The sequence below is a fragment of the Montipora capricornis genome, chromosome 3 (assembly GCF_036669925.1).
Source record: "Montipora capricornis isolate CH-2021 chromosome 3, ASM3666992v2, whole genome shotgun sequence".
In the NCBI taxonomy this organism is placed as follows: domain Eukaryota; kingdom Metazoa; phylum Cnidaria; class Anthozoa; order Scleractinia; family Acroporidae; genus Montipora; species Montipora capricornis.
The window spans coordinates 31,108,527-31,129,666 of record NC_090885.1 but is presented as its reverse complement, the minus strand read 5'-3'; the positions used below and the strand labels follow the sequence as shown (position 1 = coordinate 31,129,666).

The window sequence follows — 21,140 nt, the reverse complement described above, 5'->3', positions numbered from 1 at the left end:
GGATCTGTAAAACAATCTCATTTCAAAGTGTGCTGGACTCGGGGTCAATATGGGGATATTTTGGAGACGCAATGCCCTTTTCTTTTTACTGCGTGTAAAAGGAGCGTGGTTGTAGATGGTTTTAGGTGATTCCATGTTTTAGTATTTACCTTTCTGTATATTGAAATCGATTATTAGAAACAAAGGATGCAATCATCGTTTTTTATTTGACTTCATAGTAATCAACAAGATTGAAAGCGGAGCAATAGCCCACTTCCGAGATTTAAAACCATTGTAATGGTCATGAATGATGTATTAATTTAATTGCAAACGTGACTTGGTGGCGTTTACGTGAGATGCTGCTATTTGTGTAAAGGTGAAGCTTTATTGCAAATGTCACGGATTGCTGAAGCCAACTGAGAGTCACAAGGGAAGTGGAAAAAGCGCTTATAAGGAAGGTTAAGTGTGATGAGAATCGGACATTTCCTTTGTGATCACATTTGTATGTGCTAACATTCAATAAAAGCAATTTTAATTATTTATTTACGGTGTAAACCGGAAATAGTGGCAAGAGGTGTAATATTCTCGCATTGATCGCTGTTCTATCGCACTTGATTGACAAAATCGATTTCAAAGGAGGCTTAGGAGGTTGCTTCTCCTAAAATTCAGTCTGAGAAAGTAATTCGAAGAAAGTGATGTGTGCGTTGAGAAGTCCGTGTGAGCTTTTACGGTGACCTTTCGTCAGAAAAAATAAAAAGATACATGCATATCGTTTGTCCGACATGACAGTATCAAGCCGGCTTGTCTTGAAAACAAAGATCCTTAAGACCCGAAAACGAAGAAAGTAACCCACTGACCCTCAATTTGGCTAACCCCAGGCCTACCTAAAGTTGGTTTTTAGGCCTAGGGTTAGCCAAATTGAGGGTTTTGGGTTACTTTCTTCGTTTCTGAGTGTTACGGTCTTTGGGGTGTTCGTCCTCAAGACACCCGTATCAAGCCAAGAATTTAAAACGACTCTCTCAAGGCAAATAACGTGGTCTGCCACAGGCCTCCCACGTAATGGAAGATCATAAAATTCTGATGGAGAACTGGGTAGCAGTCTTTTTGGTCCCGTCGCTTCCTGTCACGAAGTTAGGAAGTGGCAAAAAAACTTGCGAAGTTTCTGTCAGCTTAGCGCCCTAATTTACATGTGATACTTCTTTCGCGACGACATTTCTTCTGTGTAATTGGACACTTCGTGTGCGTAGGCCGCGTTGGCCTCAAATAGTGGACGTCACGAAACATCGTCAATATTGTGCGTGATTTATAGAAGTGATATTTATATTTCTTCACGGCTTTATGAAGAGCTGGTGTGTTTTGCTTCGGTTGCGTATCTGCCGTGATTAGTGATCAATCGGAAGCGCTTTTCATTGTTGATTCGTCAACTGGACGACAACTGGAACAAGACCTGAGGGACAGGCTTGCTTTGCCTCGTAAAATAATATTCTGCGGTTCTATGCAAAATACTGGCCTTCATTAATATAAAATGAGCTGACTCAAGATACATTTCGCACGGTGGTGGCATTAACAGAAGCTTACTTACACAAGTTCAAGTTTGAAATTGCTGCAGTTGTTTTGTTAAGTTTCTCTTCATGGCAAACGTTATGACGGAGGCGTTGTCTGATTCGAATTTCCTGTCTCCCGAAGCATCGAGATTCAAACGAACTTCAAGCGAACCTGATGTATCTGGGGCAGGTTTTCGACCAAGAACATGTAGTAATGCCTCACAGCTGCAATACAATAGAACAAGAGAAAGATCAAGGGTTTCGGCGACAAATAAACAACGATCGGATCCTCCCCCACCACCCGGTCTTTTGAACTCGAGAGATGCGGATGTCTTCATGGTAGTGGATGGCACGGAAAGGTACGACAAACTCCTGACACGCATTTAATGTCTCCTTGTTTATATATGTATAATCGTTTTAAACCGATTTCAATCGTATGCCTGCAAAATACACGATCATGCAGGATATGCCGTCATCATATTTGTAGAAGTGCTTGACTTGTCGTGATCTGACTTTTTAAATATCATATGTTACAGAGAGGGTCGCTATTTTGACCGGCGGAAGTACTATAAAGCTCTCAACATTCTGGTCATTTCTTGTTGATGTTGTTGTTAAAAATTGCCATGGTTAAAAATTTTCCAAACTAGTTTGTGTTTTACTTTCCTTTGTTTCAGATTATGATTAAATGTCTGTAAGACAAAAGAAAGATGGGTAAAAAACAAACTAGTCTGAAAATTTTTTAACCAAGAACAGATCTTAACTACAACATTCAAGTTCTTTCCAGAATGAATTATTTTAAGCTTGATGTCTGGGTTTTTCCATATTTGTTGTTCAGTATTTTTTACATTCATTTTCAATATTTTATTGCCTCCTGAATGTGTTTTACCTGACATTAATTTTTTTATTTTTTGTTTAATCATTGTTGTTTCTTTATGTTATTGGTTATGGCTTGCCTTGTCGATACTAACTAGGAAATTTGTAACACTTTTAGTTTACCATTTCTTAAACAAATTTCTGGCATCATATCATTAAATGGAAAATTATATTTGTTCAGTAATTTTTACATTCATTTTCAATAATTTATTGCCTCCTGAATGTGTTTTACCTGACGTTAATTTTTTTATTTTGTTGTTTAATCATTGTTGTTTCTTTATGTTATGGGTTATGGCTTGCCTTGTCGATACTAACTAGGAAATTTGTAACACTTTTAGTTTACCATTTCTTAAACAAATTTCTGGCATCATATCATTAAATGCAAATATTTGATTTTTTAAACAAAAGTGATATTACATGTAGATTGTCGTGAAAATACAAAAGAAGATGCCCAGCCTCTTATTTTTGCACATGAATGGTGTGTATTGTAAAGTCATATACCTTTTTCTTCAAGCAATACCGCTAATACAACACAGTACGGCCGGGTATTCTAGAGTTACTAAAGGAAAAGGATTATTGGCCCCATATGTTATCCTTATCAACCAATATTAGTGGTTTGCTGATGGAAATAGTAATAATTTATTATTGTTGATGTCACCAATGCATCATAAGAGAAACATCACATGAACGTCAAAACAGATGAATACAGCTTTAATGTGGAGAAATAAATAGCATAATTATTAATAGTTGTAATAGTTTGTAGTCAAAATTGAAAGTTTGCTTTACAAGCACCGGTAGATTATAGTTCAAGTATTTGAGGAGATACATGTACAAATCGTGTGGTAGTGTTGTTGGTCTTTCCACAGTTTGCACAATAATTATTGTTAGTGAAGTCACTGAATCAGTAATTATTATTATTATATAGCTTGTGTTTGTAGCCGATATAACGTGCACTCTGATTGGCTAATTGTGACTGAATTGTAGAGCATTATTCTCCTGTAATGCCCATGGGCCGATTAATTACGGGCTTGCAAAAACAAAGCAAAAGGTAATTAAAAAGCCATATAATAAACTACTTAATAACCGAGCTAGCTGGAGCCGTACTGGGGAATATTGGCCCTCGGTCGTTTTTGTATGGACCTCGCTGCACTCGGTCCATACTGCCACGACCTCGGGCCAATATTCCCCAGTACGGCCCTCTCGCTCGGTTAGTAAGAAGTTATTAATAATAATAAAAACTGACATCAGTCCAATTTGTAGGTAAAGAATAAAAATAATAGGGAGGTAATGCTAAATAGTATTCATCCCAACAAGATGATATATGAAATGAAGCATAATTATATTGAATCAAGAGCAGCCTGAAAAATTCAGGACTTCAATGGGGTTTCAGGTGGCTCAAACCAGTTTCAATGCTTCCAACTGACGCTCTTAGATCTGCACCACAATGTTGTGTCATGTATTAGCAAAATTGTAGTACCAAATGTCAACTCGAATTATTGCTGAACAAAATACAGTCATTATTGTGACGTAATATGTCACTGTGGCAACAGGCAAGCCTTTCAAAAACACCCGTTATTTTGTCTTCAGTTGCTTCTATCTTAAAGACAAACTTGGTGACCCCCCTTTTTATTTCTGAAAAGTTATTCGGAAGGGCAAGATGAAACTTTCTGCAAAGTTTAACAAAAATTCTGTCAAACTGATTCAGAGCCACCTTAATTGATTTTTTAAAGGTGGCTCTGAATCTGCTAGACATATTTTTTTTAAACTTTGTGCAAAAATGATTTCCATCATGGCCTCCCAGTCACTTTTCAGCAATAAAACAGGGTCTGTCACCAAGTTCGTCTGTCAAGCAGATTCAGAGCCACCTTTAAAAAATCAATTATTAAGGTGGCTCTGAATCGGCTTGACAGAATTTTTTTAAACTTTGCAGAAAGTTTAATCTTGCCCTCCGATTACTTTTCAGAAATAAAAAGGTGGGGTCACCAAGTTCGTTTTTGAGATACCGTTAAGACTCTTGTATAAGCCGCACCTTTTTGCTTAAGTTTTGGGTCAAAAATCGCAGGTGCGAGAAAATACCGCGCTATTCGGGAGAACTCGCGAGGCAAATGGCAGACGGTTTCATTGCCCTTCACTACTCTTATCATGGCATGTTTGGCTATGGGATTGTTAAACTCTCGTTTAGCAACAAGTTTTTCTCCGATAGATGGGTTCCAAAGGTCTTGATATGCGAACATTTCCATGTCCAGACTTCCCTTGTTAAAATAATGACTGCGTGGTTACCAAGCAATCGTTCTCCTAGGCCTGCACTATTTTCTTGCAAATTATATTGTTTTCATTTCGACTGTGGGCTTAAGCAATGAAGAGAATTGTTGTCAGTCACAAGGAAAAGGGAAATTGATTAAAAAGAAGCTTTTAAAAAGTATTTTCAAAGTTGATTAACGTATATTGTTAATATCTGCGAACAAACGACCAACTTTTTTACAAGAGTGCTTTTTTGGAGTTCTTATTTTTTTCGAAATTCATGCTTGAAAGTTGGGGGTGCTGCTAATTATACACGAGTCTTTATGGTACATGTATGAGTACAACTAAATCCAAAATATAGGTTGTTTTTGCTGGGCTTTCCCGTTGCCATGGTCACTTATTATATCTCAATAATGATCACATCTTGTTTGGAAATAATTGGTATTTCATATGGTACCATATCATTGCTGTTACATGATACAGTGTTGTGGGAATAACTAAACCGCAAAACACTGAAACACCGAAACAATGAAACGAAGCACCAAAACACCTTGTGTGACCCCACCATTCGGCTACTACATGGTGTAAGCCTCGCACAAATGAGAGCGCACAAAACGTCCCAAGAGCTGTCTTAAAACTTTTGTTTATGCCTAATTAGGCCTAAGGTTAGCTTTTATGCATGTTTAGGATACTTTCTGTATTCTTATTAGGCCTAAGCAAAAGTTTTAAGACAGCCCTCAGGGCGTTTTGTGCGCTGTCGTTTTGTGTGCGGCTTACACCACATAGTAGTCCACCATTCATTGAATACTAACAGACAAAGGTTGGATTTAAATATAATTTTAGGCCTAAAATGTCATTGCTCCTAATTCATTGAGATTAAGATTAGGATTCAGATTAAGTCTGAGATTAGGAGCAATAACATTTTAGGCCTTATTAGGCCTAAAACTATATTTAATTAATCTCAAATCCAACCTTTGTAGGTTAGTATTCAATGTATGGTGGGGTCATTAATAGTGTTTTGGTGCTTTGTTTCGGTGTTTCGTTGTTTAGTAATGTCCCAGTGTTGTAGCGTTATTTGATTTAAAAAGGGTGTCTTCTAGGTGTTGGAACCCTTTCGAACCTCCTTAAACCTGCGATCTTTGTGATGCTGGTGCAATGCTGTAACCAATCCGAGCTATGAAGCCAATGTTGGGAGCTGGTCATCATTTGTGAGTTCAAACGTTTCTGTGATGAATTCATTAATCACAGGCACATAATTTTGGCACCAGCATTGCGAGGACACAGTTTCAAACCCTTTGGAAGTCCTGTTTTCAGGCCTCTGCCCAATTTCTAAAAGTGCCTTCACAACTGCGAGTATCATACATGTAGCTTTACCTACAGTAGTACATTTGTGTAAATATTCATCCTGAGGACTTCTCTAGTAGATGAAATGCAACTGAGATGTCAATACATTATTATTCCCACTCTAAAAAGTGGCACAGTATTCTGAAATCATACTGAGTTGTCTAGCCTAGTGACTGTCATAAGAGCTTTCCCAAAGAACTAACCTTCCTACTGTTGCTTAGGAACCCTATGTAGAATGTGTATTATAACAAGCCATCAGAGGTGGTGTTTGACATAATAAGTTTCGATCGATGTTGCTCTTGGAAAAGTTTTCCCAACATTTACACTGCAACAGCACCATGGCTTGGCCTTTTTATTTGAGACCATGTTTTCTCATCTTAGCGTCCCCTGCAGACATTCTTTTGGCTTGCCATGCCACCTTTTGGTAGTCTTTGTGGCAGAGGAATGCATGTCTAAGACCAAAGAAAGTCTACTTGGGAGCCGGCTTAATTAACTCCCCCTTAAGAAATAATATAATTTATTTTTCTTTGGTTAAAATTTGTTGTGCATCTCTAGTAAACCCAGTATGGTGATGAAGAACACCTCAGTCCTACTAATGTTAGAATGACAGTTTTTTCTATGCAGGATTTATATTTTTATGTTTTGTCTAAGACAAAAACAAGTTTACTACCAGTGCATGGGCTTGTGAAGAGATAAATATTATGTCAACAAAATTATGAGGACTGTTATAGGTGGTTTTCAAGTAAAACCATTTCAGTCTCTTCTTATCTATTTTAACACTGGAGTTTGTTGGTTTATGACAGCAAGGGATGGAGATAAGAGAGACATCACTGTGGGTTTCGTTTAACGCATTAACCTTTTCAATGAACATATTTGCTGGTGCACAGTTTTATAATTTCATTGTTCCATTATTTTTTTTCAGATTTTTTTGTCATCTGACTTAACATTGTGTAATACTGACATCATCATTTTTTTGTTTAACAACCTCAAAATGTAATATTATTATTTATTTTTCTCAGTGCGCAACCAGGCGGAATCCTGCAAATCCTGCAATCTGATTGGCTCTGGGAGCGGGCGTCATTTTTCTATCTTGCCCGCCAACCCAGGTGGAATCCTAGCCCTGGTTGGGCGAGCTTGTGTGAATCATGCGCCAAAAATAGATTTTTTGAAGCCTTTTAAATTTTTAAAAAGTAAACAGTCTTGCGTTACAAATTAATAAATATTGTGAACAGAATCAACCGATCATTGCAGTATTGCCTGACATTAAATATTAATTTTTCTCTTTTGGTAATAAGCATCGCAGGCCAGCCTTAAGGAATGATTCCCAGGCAGCAGATATTTTTAGGAAAAAAATATAAGTATGGGTTATTGACCAAGCGTGAGGTCAAGATGACTGGATATTGGCCAAGTTCTTTTTTTGCGTGTTTATGGACCGAGACGAAGTCGAGGTCCATAAACACGCAAAAAAAGAACGAGGCCAATATCCAGACATCTTGACCGAACAATCTTGGTCAATAAAGGATTTATTATATGACTTAAAACACCAAAAAATGATCTTTGATCTTGCGGGACCAAGCGAGAAATCCCGAGCGGGCAGTATCGCTCCATCTTGCCCGCTCGGGTAGCCAATCAGAGCGCGCGATTTGGTTCATCTTGCCCGCTCACGGAGCTAGTCATATAATAATACTAGGTTATTCACTGGCCTTGAGTACGGCCCTTGGACTGCTGTTTTAGGCTGTACTTGAGACCCCTGGCACAGTTTTTTCCTAGATGGACCTCCTGGCCGGTGAATAACACAGTCATGTATCTGAAACAAGAGGGAAGGGAAAGATAGTTTAAAAACGAAGATTCAAGTTTTCATTTTTTCGAAAGGTCTTTTTTGAAATAAGCAAAGGGAACTTTTGTAGTAAAATAAAAGGCACTAACAAAGTTACAAAAACTTCTTCTTGGTCAGATCACTAAATGAGTCACAGTGTAGCATTACCAGTGAAGAAATTGTCACAGTCTTCAGAGAGCGGGCACCAACCTCCCCAAGTCGAGAAGAAGTGAAAGCACAAGCTTTTGAACGATTGCAAGAAGAGCTGAAGAAGGCTCAAGAGGTGGGTAGTTCTAAATGATGTTGGAGGAGTTTTAATCTTCGATGTTGTTGTGGAGAGAATGTGTTGTCTCAACAAGAAATTCTGTAGTCTTAAGGCTTGTCCTCCTGATGAAATCTCATAAATGTGAACACAAGGTTGAAGTGAAACAAAGTAAAGTGTTTAACTTGACCCCTGAATTTTTGCTTCAAATGCCACAGGGATGTTTTTGTTATCATTACACAAGTTTTTGTGGCTTTATTTCTTGTAATGCCAATTTTAAAACCACCACTGCATGGGATGTGCTTAAGCGACTGAATGAGCATGCCCCTGTGCGAAATACTGCTTTCCGCTCTTTGATGATCGACTGGCCCATACCACTACAGTGACTGCTCTTTTTTGTTAACTTAAATTGTTACATTGCATTTACTGTAGCTGCATCAATTTATTATTATTAAAATCTTTGCTTGTATTTTAACATGCACCATATCACACAGGAACTCAAGTTAAAAGATGAACAATGCGAAAAGCTGTCTAGAGTAAGAAATGAGTTGGAGTCTGAGTTGGAAGAATTAACAGCAAGTTTGTTTCAGGTGTGTTTCAAAAGAAAATAACATTCTAACATACTTGTAAATATATAAAGGACACTTATAGTTGGCAGCCAACCAGCTGCTAACAGGCTACAGAGTCACTGAAATACTGTCATGTACATGTCTTCCTTTCTTATTTCAAAATGATGCTCAAGTCACCCAACCAATGGCCACCAAAACAAACACATGCACCATTTCCTTTTTCTAATTAATTTTATCCATTATTGTGACTATAGCCTCCTTGTTCTTTTACCTGCTGTTTACATGTACAATGTGGCGCCACCCAGCCACTTAAGCAGTCCTAAGCTGCACTGAAGAAAAATTTTAAGAAAGTGTTTTTCAACCTTTACCAAAAGGTGCCTGGAACTTTCACTTCTTATGGTCCTTAATTAAGCAATAATGTGAAATGAATTCAATGTTTTTTTACACATCTTGGCTTTGAGCTGCTAATGATTGACATTGTTATATTTTACTCAGGAGGCACACGCTATGGTTAGGGAGGCAAACGTACAACGGGCAGCAGCAGAAAAGAGATTAAAAGAGGCAAACAACAAGGTATTTTAACAGATAGCTGTTTAAGTTTAAAGACAAAAGGGAAACATTAATTCCCACTTGCTGCAGGGTTTTCAATAAAATTTTGAGTAGGTGTCTCCCAGTAATGAGAGTAGGGGGTCTCCTAGGGGATCCCGGGGGGTCTAGGAGGGCCTAGGAGGGGGTCTGGGGGCATGCTCCCTCAGAAAATTTTGACATCTACATGTAGAAGGCTTGGCTTAGAAATACAATTTGCAGATTTCTGGGCTTCAAAATTAGCTAAGGTAATGACAAAATAATGTATTTAGTCAAAAGGAACAGTATTTTTAATTTTTACAAGACTTTCACTTCGTTCGAAGGCAATGAAAGAGTTATTAAAAATAAACAAATAACACTAACCAATTCAGACATGTTAATTATCTTGATAATTTGAATACATAATGTCTTGAATGAGTTCAAGTTATGATAACAACAACGATGATAATAATAATAATAATAATAATAGTAATAATAATAATAATAATAATAATAATAAAAATAATAATAATTCTGTTATAGCGCTATTTACAATAAAGAGGAATATCAATAGCACTTTACAAGAATAATTAATAATGATAGATATTTACAAAGAATAAACGGTAAGTACTAAATTACAATTTAAGAATCGCAGTGAGTGAGCCTAAAGCGAACGAACAAAGCAGCTCTCTAATCAGGAGAAGAACAAATTTTTCTTTGAAACGGGAAAAGGGATTGTGGCCAAAGGTGCAAGGAAATGTGGTTATGCACCAATTGAGGAATTAAGATGCGCGGTCAGATCAACAGAAACTTGCATCCACAGCTTTTTGCTGTGCAGTAAGGCAATCGCTGTTGAAGAAAGGGTCTGTAAAACATGTTTTTTTTAAAGGAACCTTTCGATACTTGCAATGAGAGTTTTCAAGACTACAAGTAATTTGAACATCCTTCAATTCTTCCTGAAATGTAATGTTTCTAAAATAATGGAGGCCAGAATTGTCAACAAATGTTTCACTTGTCATGCCTAGAATACAACCAAATTCTTGTTTACTGTTCAAAATCATTGTATAAGCTGTGTTCGGGATTAATTTCATGACGATAACTGCAATTAACCTGACTGTGTTCAGAGCGGCGTTGCTAAAACAAGGATAAGGGTACGGTAAGACCAAGGGTCACAGTAAGGGTAAGGATACGAATACAGAAAGTATCCTAAGAATGCATAAAAGCTAACCTTAAACTTTTGTTTAGGTCTAATTAGGCCTAAGGTTAGCTTTTATGCATGTTTAGGGTACTTTTTGTATTCGTATCCTTACCCTTACCCTGACCCTTGAGTGGTCTTACCCTTACCCTCGTTTTAGAAACGCCAGTGTTCAGTGTAATGTTATTCTCACTGCTGATACAACTCAACTAAAACTTTCTTCATTGATTTAGCGAGCTGAATTATTTTCTTTGTGTTGCTTTTGAATCACCGCAGCACTTAGCTAACTAGCAGAAGCGGAAGTTACAACGGAATTCTCAAGTTTTTCACAATGCTCGGTTCCTTTAAAGTTGATTTATATTTTCCAAATTTTAATGCCAAGGTACTTTGCAAGTGCAAAGGGAGACAAAAACATCTCTTCTCTGCCAAAAGGTACATTTAATTACTGAGGTTGGATACAACCTTGTTCCCAGGGTCTCCAGCGGTTGCCTGCTTCTATGAAAAGCCCTGCTTTTGCATCTGTTGTACTTCAGAAGCTACATGTAAATCGTCCTACATGTACATCCGACATTAGCAGATGTTACCCTCACATCTTTCAGAACAAGGGTGATATCTGGCCAGTTGTGCAGCACACATTTATCAATGATAGTGTTGTCCCACATCAGTTTCTCCCCATCATTGCTGATCACTAGGAGATCCTCAGGTGCTGATACCAGCTCTTTCCACTTTGAACCCCATATCTCTTTCTCAATTTCCATTGAACTCTTATTGCTTCCTTCTCGTGGTGCTTTCTCTGCTCTATCTGTGTGAACTTAGGGCATCCACTTAATATGCATTGTAACTATAACTATGTACTGTGCCACACACTCTGAGCTTCCTCTGCACAGTCTCCTCAAAGGAGATTTATTTGTCTTGTCGATCAGACAACTGACCAAGTTGGTTCTTGTAGTTTGTTTTTGCACTATGCATGTCATTCAGACCTGCATTGTTGCAGCACTTTGGTTTTTGGCTGAATTGTATGTTCGTTTTTTCCCAGCTGCCGTCATTGTGGCTAAAAAGTAAAAATAGAAAAGGTGATGTTAGCTTTTAACAGGACAAAACAACTTCTCTCTGCTTGAATTGTTGAACTTTCTTATTTCCTTTTGTACCTGACGTGTATGTATGTAGATTGTTGCTCAAAGATATTAAGCCAACCATCAAATGTGTTGATAATGTGCTGAGAACAAAGAGTCTTTGCATTCGTCAAAACAGAGAAATGTGTTTGCGAACTAGCTTCTTTTTGACAAATTGTGTTGTTGGAACATGAACGTAAAAGGGTGACAAAGCCAACTGCATGTTTGCTCATAATGTTATTGCCTTCTAGCCTAACAGTTTTCGTTTGTCTGCTGTACATGAAAGTGGTATCATTGTGCAGTTACAGTGTCCCACCTTTGTATTCCCAGTTACGTTTTATTATTGGCTTCATCCACTGTTACAATGTGTCTTGTAGTTATTATTTTTTCCTTGTCACTAAATGTGAGAGGAAGTTAAAAATGTTAAGTCACCATTTAGATTGCTTAATTAATTTGGTGCTGGTAATGCTCTTTTGATAGGTTGATGTTCTTCAGGGAGAGGTTACAGCCTTGAAGCATTTGGTTTTAACCTCCACATCACCACACGGTCATTCCAAAGGAATGGGATTTAGACGGCACAGTACAGATCATCTTAGTCCGTGCACACAGTGTGGGTCATATGACTGTGATGCTGCTGTGGTAAAGTTTGATGGGTCCTGCCATGAAAATTCTCGTCATCAAAAGGATACCCTGGCTGATGAACCAGAGGTTAGTATAATTGAGTTGGAATAGATATGTGGGTTCAAAGGCCATTTAATTACCATTGATTAGTAATTTGATTGATTTTAATCTTGAAAACATTACATACATGTAACGGTTATTGGTAGGAAGGTACCGGTACTCAAATAAAGAAAATATTTGAGGACAAGGATATATATACAGAAACCTGATTAGACACCCTCATTACATTGTATGAAAATTTCTAGTCAATGGGCCAGGGGTACACAGATAAAATATGCCATACAAAACACAAAACAACTTACAATTAAAGGAAAGGGAGAATATGACATGTAAAGGTATGTATACATTGTGGTTCAATTTTTTCTTGGTTTAAAATTTTTCAAACCACTTCAATTTTGATTTTTCCTTGTCTCATATTCAATATCATCATCTGAAACAAAGGAAAATTAAATTTAAACTACATGTAGTTTGAAAATGTTGACACCATTGACACCTAGGAGTGAGACTTCATAGATCTTACTCTGCCTAACGCCAAATGATTTTACTCGTCAATGGGGGATGGGACCATTCAAGAGTCAATTAAGCTCATGCACTTTTTGCAGGTACATGTATCATTTTAGAAGCCTCCAAGTGTTTTATGTTTTCATTTTTCTTTCTAGGTGGATGTTATTCTTTTCCGTGAGTTTCTTCAGTGGATGGATGAGCGTTCTGTTTCACATGATCAGCCATTTTTAGCCAGAATATACCAGGAAGATGTAGCCCCTTGCTTGAACTTCCCTAACAAAGAGGTAAAAGAGGGATTGTACATGTAGTAATCCTGGGTTCCAACAAGTCATGGAAGTCTGCTTGGTTATTGAATTTAAGAAAATCTGACTCCGACTGAAATTGGATCTTGCTATTTCTTCAATAAATCACCCACTCCAAGGATAATCCAGTAGGTTTTGAAAGTACATTATCTGCCATAATCTTGTATATTTGGCCCCACTTGTTAGAATGGTGGAAAATGGTATGTAATAAAAAAAATCACTGTCTAGTGGATAACTCAAATGGTAATTTCTGCCAGATAGCTATATAGTGGATCACGATATATTGGAGTTTGTGGTCCTCATCGCCAATGTAACGATGTTGTCAAACTTGGAGTCAGGAGTTGATAGAAACGTTGTTTATTTCATGCTTAACAAATTAAAACTGACTCTCTTACTGTCTGGCCTCGTGTTCTAACATCCGGGTCCTTATAATTTTATTAGTACATTGTATCGCCAAATTAGGTAAGATTAGAATAGGATTATCTTTTGTATATTAACCTTCTAAACATTACTTATAGGCTAGATCTAAAAAGTCACAGACTTTGAAAAATGGACAAATTTGTGGTATGCAATGAGGAACTTAAATGGCTTGCGAAGATAACAAGCCAGTTTTAAATACGCTATGAAATTATTAGTTCAGTTTCAACTCAGCGTGGCTGCTGGATAAAAATAATTTGCTTTGACTTAAAGGTATTGAAATTTTCACAAATTTGACCACAGAAGGGAAGTAAGAGATTTAAGTAACTGGTGTGTATCATTTCATTAACTTTCTGTTGTTTAGCACATCCTGGTAAATTCGAAACTGGACTTCTTCCTCAAAGATGGTACAATTTTTGAATGCAGTAATATAAAGCATTATTATAGACAATGGAAAGTGTGCAACATGATACATGTACATGCTTGCTTTGCTGGCATAATGCATGAAGGTTTCTGTTTATATGCATATTGCATATTGTTGAATTTTGCTTGGATTTGTAACTAATTGACCTATCTATTGTGTTCTTTTAGCTTGCTTTAGCAGTGCACAGTGCAATTGAAAACAACACACTGATGATGGAGACATCTACGGGCAAACCAGCTTTCAGGTACAGTGTATACATGTTAAGTGTGGTAGCTTACCATTCATTGCTTTAACTGTATCCTGACACAGTCCACTATACCTCTGTTACATCTACATACCCTCTTAAATTGACAATCGGGATGATGTTGATGACAACATTATTTTGGTGATGGTGTTTAAAGTGACTCGCAATACGTTGCTTTTCGTTTTTTAGCTTTTTATCTACCTCAGAATTTGCATTTTAATTCTTTGTTTGTTTGCTTGTTTGTTGTTTTCAGGAAATGTGCATTAACGGGCATGTCTCGGCCATGTTTTCATCGTGTAAAGTTATCGGAGAAAGGAGACTGGTATAACCTTAGTAGAAACAGTAGAGTAAGGGTAAGTAGCAAGAGTGGATACAAATGAGAGAACTGATTCTCGCACACAATTTAGGCAATTGTTGCCTTATAGACACCTGGCCTCGGTTGTTCAAAAGGTGGATAGCGCTATCCACCCGATAATCACTATCCAGCGGATAAAACACAAGAAAAACCAATTGATTTTATATTCAGTGGGTGATAGTGCTATCCACCCTTCGAACAACTGAGGCCTGAAAAATTCAGGTGACTCCAACGGGATTCAATGCCGGTGCAGTACAACTGAGCTACGAAACCACACAGTTGGGAGCAGGTCAAACAACATTATTTGAAATGGACCCATATCGCTCTGGCCTTAATTTAAGCCAGGGTTTTCCATGGCTATTCAAAGTACCGGATTTAATAATGAAAGTGCCGGACATGGTTTCGTTTCCGTTGTAAGGTTGATGGGTCCCCTGTAAATTACTATAAAATGCTGTTTGCATTCTTGAGTTTGCGGGAAAAAAAGAAAACTAAACTTATCGCGTTAATGCGATAAAGTAAGGTGATGAGGCTTCTTGTTAGTTTGTGTTTCTTTAGCCCATGGATTCTTGAGATTCCTAAGTCCAAAAAGAAAACAAAAAAAAAGGGAAAAAAAGCCAACAAGTCAAAACACCCGGACGTGAAGTGGTAAACAACCGGACGAAACGTTTCGGCCTCCGGTCTGAAACGAGAACCCTGCATTTGACTCCAAGTACATGTATAATGCAATCTTTACTTTGTAATGGCAACAAAAGATTGTTCTTGGTTTGCACCCACGTGACACGGCGGCCATGTTGGATGGCAATACAATACGATTTTTTTCCCAGAGTTTAGTTCCCAGCGGAGAGACAGTCTATTGTTCTTGCCATTCAACATGGCCACCGTGACATGAGATACAAACCATCAATTCTCCAGACTTCCCGACATTAGGATTTAATAATAATGCCCGACCTGCTAAACGCTCTTACTCGCAGTGGGAGACTAAATTGCTAAGGGCGCGGCTCGACGAGGTCGGACCGAAGGAGCTGTGCTGCCGGCTGGGCGCTCGGCCCCTGAACACGACCTGGGAGTCGATTTACCGGGTTTTGCATTAATTTCTTTTCAGATAGTAGCAGTTTGTGATTTTTACACATACGTACGTTACATTCAGCAAGGATTGGTCAAGGCCGATGGTATGTGATCCTTTCAGTGTCAAATTGTAAAGCACTTTGAAAAAAGTAAAGATATGAGTACGAAACTTGAGAAAAGCGATGATAATGGCGGTCTGGCGAATCTTGCTTTCATAATTTCATAACCAGTATTGCTCAATTAAACATACCCAACCCCATGCACACACAGCTGTTGACGACCTAGCTCACTTTCTGGACAATATATTTTTGCTGCTTATCGTTGTTTCCATAGATTATCAAATCATCCATAAGCAATGAGAGGCCATCATGACTCAGTTGCCGCAACCGTGATCATAGCAGCCTTAACCTTCTTCAAAACCCTGTCATTAGGATCAGTGACTTAACAAACAGGGGAGGAAATTAAGTTGTCCCTTTGAAATATCCCACCTCTGATGTTGACCTCACCTAGTCGTATGCCTTGAACTGACAATTTTGTCTGTTGTAGAAATTCATCAGGCTACTGTAGATAAGTCCGCGATAAGTTAATATACTGGTTTAAGTACTGGTTCATATAATAAGCTCAGTAATGCACACAATTTGATTGGTTCTCATCTATGATCTGTTAGAGGGAACCATAAAAAATGTTTAATTTTTTATTATATAGATTCCAAGTTAACGTGCGCTTATTCAGTAATGGAGCACAGAAGACGTTGAAATGTGGTAAGAACATCAGTGATACGTGGCTCCACGTTTTGTTCGTACCACATTTTGGTGACATCTTTGATCGCTTACTGAACAGGCGCATGGCAACATGGAATTTATTTGTTAATCTTTTAACATCGCCCAAGAGAGAGTTATTTAATGTTGACAACGTTGACAGTCTCGATGACTCTCAGCCATCTTTATAAAAACTGTGTTAGTTTTTACAAATCACTTTATTTTGGGCTACAATGTATGTTAAAAGAAGCAGTAAAATTATTTGTCAATTCTGTCCTCCTCTTATTTGGAACTCGAAGTTTAAGTTTTCCTTAAAAGTCATGCAAGCCCCTCCCAAGCCCGTCGATCTTCTCTTACAGTTCTTTAAAATCATTATGTCGACCAAACGTTGGTCCATCGTTCTCCTAACATTCTTCCTCACGCATCAAACCCCAACTTTCTCGATGTTGATAAACTGATCTGCCAAGATACTGCTAGGAAGTTTCCACGCCAAGGGGAGACATGACGTTTGTCCGAATTGGTCGCAACTGATCCCATCCGCTGATGTCATCCAATTTGGAACTTAGTTTTGTTGGATCGATGGAGGCAGTCCTCCAGCTGATCGGCTATGTGCTCTTTTTTTCTTGTGAGTCCTAGGGATCCATTAGGGCCAGGGGATTTCCATTTCGCAGTTTTCCGCAGTTGTTTTTCGACGCTGACTACAATAATCTTGACATCGTCTTCACGGTTTCTCTAGGCTTTTCAACTCCTTATTGTGCCCTACACTCTTCCCCCATACCTCACTCCAAAGTGCCCTACTTTTCTGAGAATCTGGCATTGTGACCCTCTTCTTCCAACTCTTCAAATAACCTTTTTTACGGAGGTACGGGAAAAGGCCTGGGTAAACGGCTTAAACTTCCGTTCGAATTTTGTAGAACAACGGTGTTGAAACCGCCCCAATCCCACCCCCCAACTATTTGCCCACGCCAGCAGTCAGCATCGTTCAACATCATTCAACAAAATCGAACGGGTGTTGAAGCAAACGTTAAAGCCTTTTGCCCGGGCCTTAACGCTCGACGGAAGCGCCAGCTTACAAATCTTTCTTTACCTTTATCAACTCGTTTCGGATAAAACCAGATTATTGTGGATAAAATCTTAGAATTTCGACGTTCAAATTGAATACTGGAGTGATGCTTACAAAATTGTTTTCTTTTTAGTGGCCGAGATTTACTGGGAGCTAATGAGACTAAGGGGACAAATGGCGCTTGCCCGGTTGGGAATGGAAACTACACACAAGCTGCAAAAGTGCAGCGGACAATGCTAACGACGCATGCTCTGTGGATGTACTGAGTTGAGGACACTTTGAACTCGAGCGAAATTTTTACATTTCTAATTACGCGAGGGGAATATTGTGAAAATGTGATAGAAACCTCGTGTTATGAATTTAAGGAGCATATTACGGGTTTTTGTGCCATTTTTAATTATTGCTATTTAAATAGTGTTTATAAATCATGCCGGGACGAAGTTCTAAACGTGTTCAAGTTTCGTTTCCCTTTTTATATTTCCTTATATCCATTCATGGGTTGGGTGGGCACGGATTGACAGCGCTTTACAGCGCTGCTTAAACATGCTTATTTCTGATCTTCTCCAAAGAATGAATTTGTTGAAAGGCACATTTGATTATAGAAAATTTTAAGTAACATTATCATGAAATATATCCTTTGACTTTGTCAGAGGCACAAAACGTGCGTTTTGGATCTACAGCGGCTGCTAAGAAGCGTTGAAAACTGATTTCGTGTGGCGTTTTGTCGTTTCCATGTTGACACGTTATGCGCTAACGTTTTACCATTTTTACAACCGTCCCGCTGCAGAGCGAAACGAGCGATTTTTAATGCAAAGTTTAGGTGTCATGTTTTGGTGGAACACAGGAAGGTATCATTTTAATATATGCAATTCCGGTCTGTAATTGATCATGCAACTAAAATCCCGGTCCTTGTACATAAGTTGATCGCTGTTGTATACTTCAGCGGTTGCAAGAGGTTTAAAAGAGATTCAATATGAGCTTGCTCCTGCAATTAGCAGAAACTTAATATTTTGGGTTACCGAAGATAGGATGGAATTCGAAAGGCAGGAGTATCGCCGAAAGTGCTCGGAGGAGGACTAAGACTAAATTTTGGAATTTCCAATTACTTTTAATTTGTTGATGTTTGGGTATTAGTTAAAGTGATTGAACGAAGCAAATGTTTGTGGTAAATTCGAATAGCAGAAACCAGGAAAAGTAGATTACTTGAATTGTTTGCGCATCGTAGACATGTACGTTAAATGAGACCATGTTGTCAATAATTCTTAACTTTGGGTCAAACGTTGTTATTGGAAGTAACACTACTTCTTTCGAATAGTGTTACATTTTTGCACCTGTAACTACCTAGGTAAAGTATTGCTATAGTTTTATTTCGGTAATTATCTTAGTCGTATGGAGGGAGGGAGTGAAAAGTAACTCCATGCCTTGAAATTCTGAGAACGTTTTCACCATGGTTTGGTTATCTATTTATGGGACGGAGTCTGTTTCCTGCTTCCAACATTTTGGAATTTCTCAATTTAAGAAAAATATTGGAAAAATTTCCTTATTCTGCTTGAAATATTTTAAATGATGGAGCGATATATAATGTTTGGAGTTATTGCTTGTTTTAATCTTTTACCAGTGTTTGGTCGACTAAATAATGTACATAATGTAGATTGAGGAATTTTAGTTTATATTTTTGTATTAGATACTATTTTTCTTAGATTTGTACAGTGGCTTTTGATCAGCTAGAATGCAATAAACGCTGTACTTTAATGTAGTTGGTTTCGACTCCTTCTTCCAGGGTTAAAAAATTTTGCGAAAAAATAACAATAAAAACGGAGATGTGGTCTTTTTGAAGATTCCACCGGTAAAGTTGACTCAATGGGGTTTTAGGGGGCATGTCTAACCTTCGTTTTGAGTATCCCGCGGGGAGGGGGGTGAGGGTTAGGGGCGGGGTTTTCCGCTAAGAACAATATCTGCCCCACATTAGATTGCGTTTTTTTTTACCAGCACGTTGTGAGCTTCTAATGCAGTCCACGTTTTGCGAGTCTGCACACAGGCTCTCTGTGCGTCGAATAGCGCGCAGTCAAAAGCTGGGAGAGTGGAGCGGTCGACGCACGGGCAGCCTGTGTGCAGGCTATTGTTTTGCGAGGCCGAGAAGTCCTCAATTTCTATTTTCATGTATTGAGTTAATCGTTGTCTTGTCTTGAAAAGTTTTAAGAATAATTATTTATGCCCGTACTCCTCTTTGAATAGCGTCATATTGATCTTTAGTACATTTGATTTTTTTATGAATATATAAATTAAAAAATCGATATAAAGATATGTGATAAACAGAAGGCGAGAAAATCTCGAAAGAACGTTCAAATTACTTAAATGATAGAAAACGAAACAAAAGAGAAACAGCAATATTTAAGCCATCGTTAAGACCATTAGCTGCCGATTTTCGCTAAAATATACGTGCGGCTGCTCGAGAACGTGTGCTGGAAAAAGAATTTGAAATATTCGTGCAAATATTGATCGAGTTTTTTTCCTAATCGAAAGGGAATAAACTGCTAAGATTAGCCTGAAATAGTTATTACGGTTTGCGCACTTGTGCCTTTTATCTGCCGAGAAGCGAGAACTTTTATTTTCAATGTGTGTGTGTGCTTTTAAAGTTTTTTGTAGCATTCTTTTAGAATATTATTAAGAAGAATAAAATATTTATGAATATTGGCGTCGTCCTATTAAGCAACAATTTGTAACGTCGTCTTGAAAGTTTTATTTTTAAAAGTCACAAAAGACGACTTTGCATTTAGTAACAAATTGAAAATCCTGTGGCATTAACTTTCTGTGCCAAAAAGTCGGCTTTAATTTCATTTAAAAAGATGAATTGAAATTCTGCAGAATTTTTTTATCCCCTTCGATGACGGCACGTTTTTTAGAACGTCTCCCTTTAATTGTGTAAGATACCCTGCCGTCAAAAATCAAAATTACTATTGAGCCCAAAAAAATCAACCGCCTTGCATCCCGACTTGACGCAATAGGAAACTATTTTTGTGGAATCGATAAAAAGTACTGAACCTCGTTTAATATTTCTGATATGTTTTGATTAAACACACCGCTTGTTGAGCTGGTTTCAAGTTAGCTAACCGCATTAGCAAACATCCCTCATTCCTCTTTTTTGCATGTAATTAAAAAGGCTCAATGGTCGGCTCGGAAAAAGAGAAGTTCCAGTTTTAAGCTCTTCTTTCAGGAAAACACTCCAGGTTGTCTTAATTCAGGAGACCTATATTTTCGTTTTCATGAATCTCAGTTGTATTTTTATTATACTAATACATCCGTCATGGGTGTTCCAAGATTCATCAAATTATAAAAAGAAATTTCTAGCTCTTTTCTATTGTACATGTTAAATGTCTTTAGTAATGTATCTTAAGTACCTTTTGGAAAACCAAAGGGGCCTCAAAAACTTAGACTGGCTCAACATTTTGCGAAGGCAGATGTTTTGTACCAAACGTGCTCCAATAAAAAACATCTTTTTTTTACACGCTGATAATGCAAATATCATTCCTCGGAAGTTAAAAGGAAAATTGTCAGCCTGGAGAATTTCCATGCAAAACGCCATATGTTAATGCACCTTGTTAACTTTAGTGTAAAACGTTTTTTTTTTAAGTTAGAAAAGTAATTCTTAGAAGATAACGGGAAAAGTGGAAACGGAGATCCGAGGAAAGAACTCCGCGGGTAGGAATAATAGCTTCCTTTTATTCTCCAACCCTTTTGGAAAATCAACCAATCGCAGGCAACGCCATTTATCTCAGTCGGCTTGTAAAGACAATAACGATTCCGTAATTTGTTTGCAGGTGATCTTGT

The 21,140-nt window shown here is 37.9% G+C and overlaps 2 protein-coding genes across 2 annotated transcripts in view; both read left to right on the top strand.

The window, feature by feature from the left end:
* Window positions 1–1,069: 1,069 nt before the first annotated feature.
* LOC138042879 (guanine nucleotide exchange factor for Rab-3A-like) lies at window positions 1,070–19,068 on the top strand. The gene is made up of 10 exons (XM_068888929.1): window positions 1,070–1,882; window positions 7,936–8,080; window positions 8,554–8,649; window positions 9,124–9,201; window positions 11,980–12,207; window positions 12,840–12,968; window positions 13,995–14,071; window positions 14,325–14,424; window positions 15,529–15,595; window positions 17,446–19,068. The coding sequence occupies exons 1-10, from the start codon at window positions 1,611–1,613 to the stop codon at window positions 17,550–17,552; spliced, it is 1,299 nt and encodes a 432-aa protein (XP_068745030.1). The 5' UTR covers window positions 1,070–1,610; the 3' UTR covers window positions 17,553–19,068.
* A 2,071-nt stretch (window positions 19,069–21,139) lies between these two features.
* The window catches only part of LOC138042880 (G-protein coupled receptor 22-like), a 1,236-nt gene continuing 1,235 nt past the window's right edge, over window position 21,140 (top strand). The window contains exon 1 of the mRNA XM_068888930.1: window position 21,140. This exon is cut by the window's right edge and continues 1,235 nt beyond it. The gene's annotated coding sequence lies outside the window, so the exon portion shown is untranslated.

What these genes read in the sequence shown, in the direction of transcription:
- LOC138042879 (XM_068888929.1), top strand. Translation starts at nt 1,611, where the DNA reads ATGGCAAACGTTATGACGGAGGCGTTGTCTGATTCGAATTTCCTGTCT. An exon ending in AGCTGAAGAAGGCTCAAGAG is followed by an intron (nt 8,081 to 8,553) that starts GTGGGTAGTTCT and finishes CATATCACACAG; the next exon opens with GAACTCAAGTTAAAAGATGA. An exon ending in TAACAGCAAGTTTGTTTCAG is followed by an intron (nt 8,650 to 9,123) that starts GTGTGTTTCAAA and finishes TATTTTACTCAG; the next exon opens with GAGGCACACGCTATGGTTAG.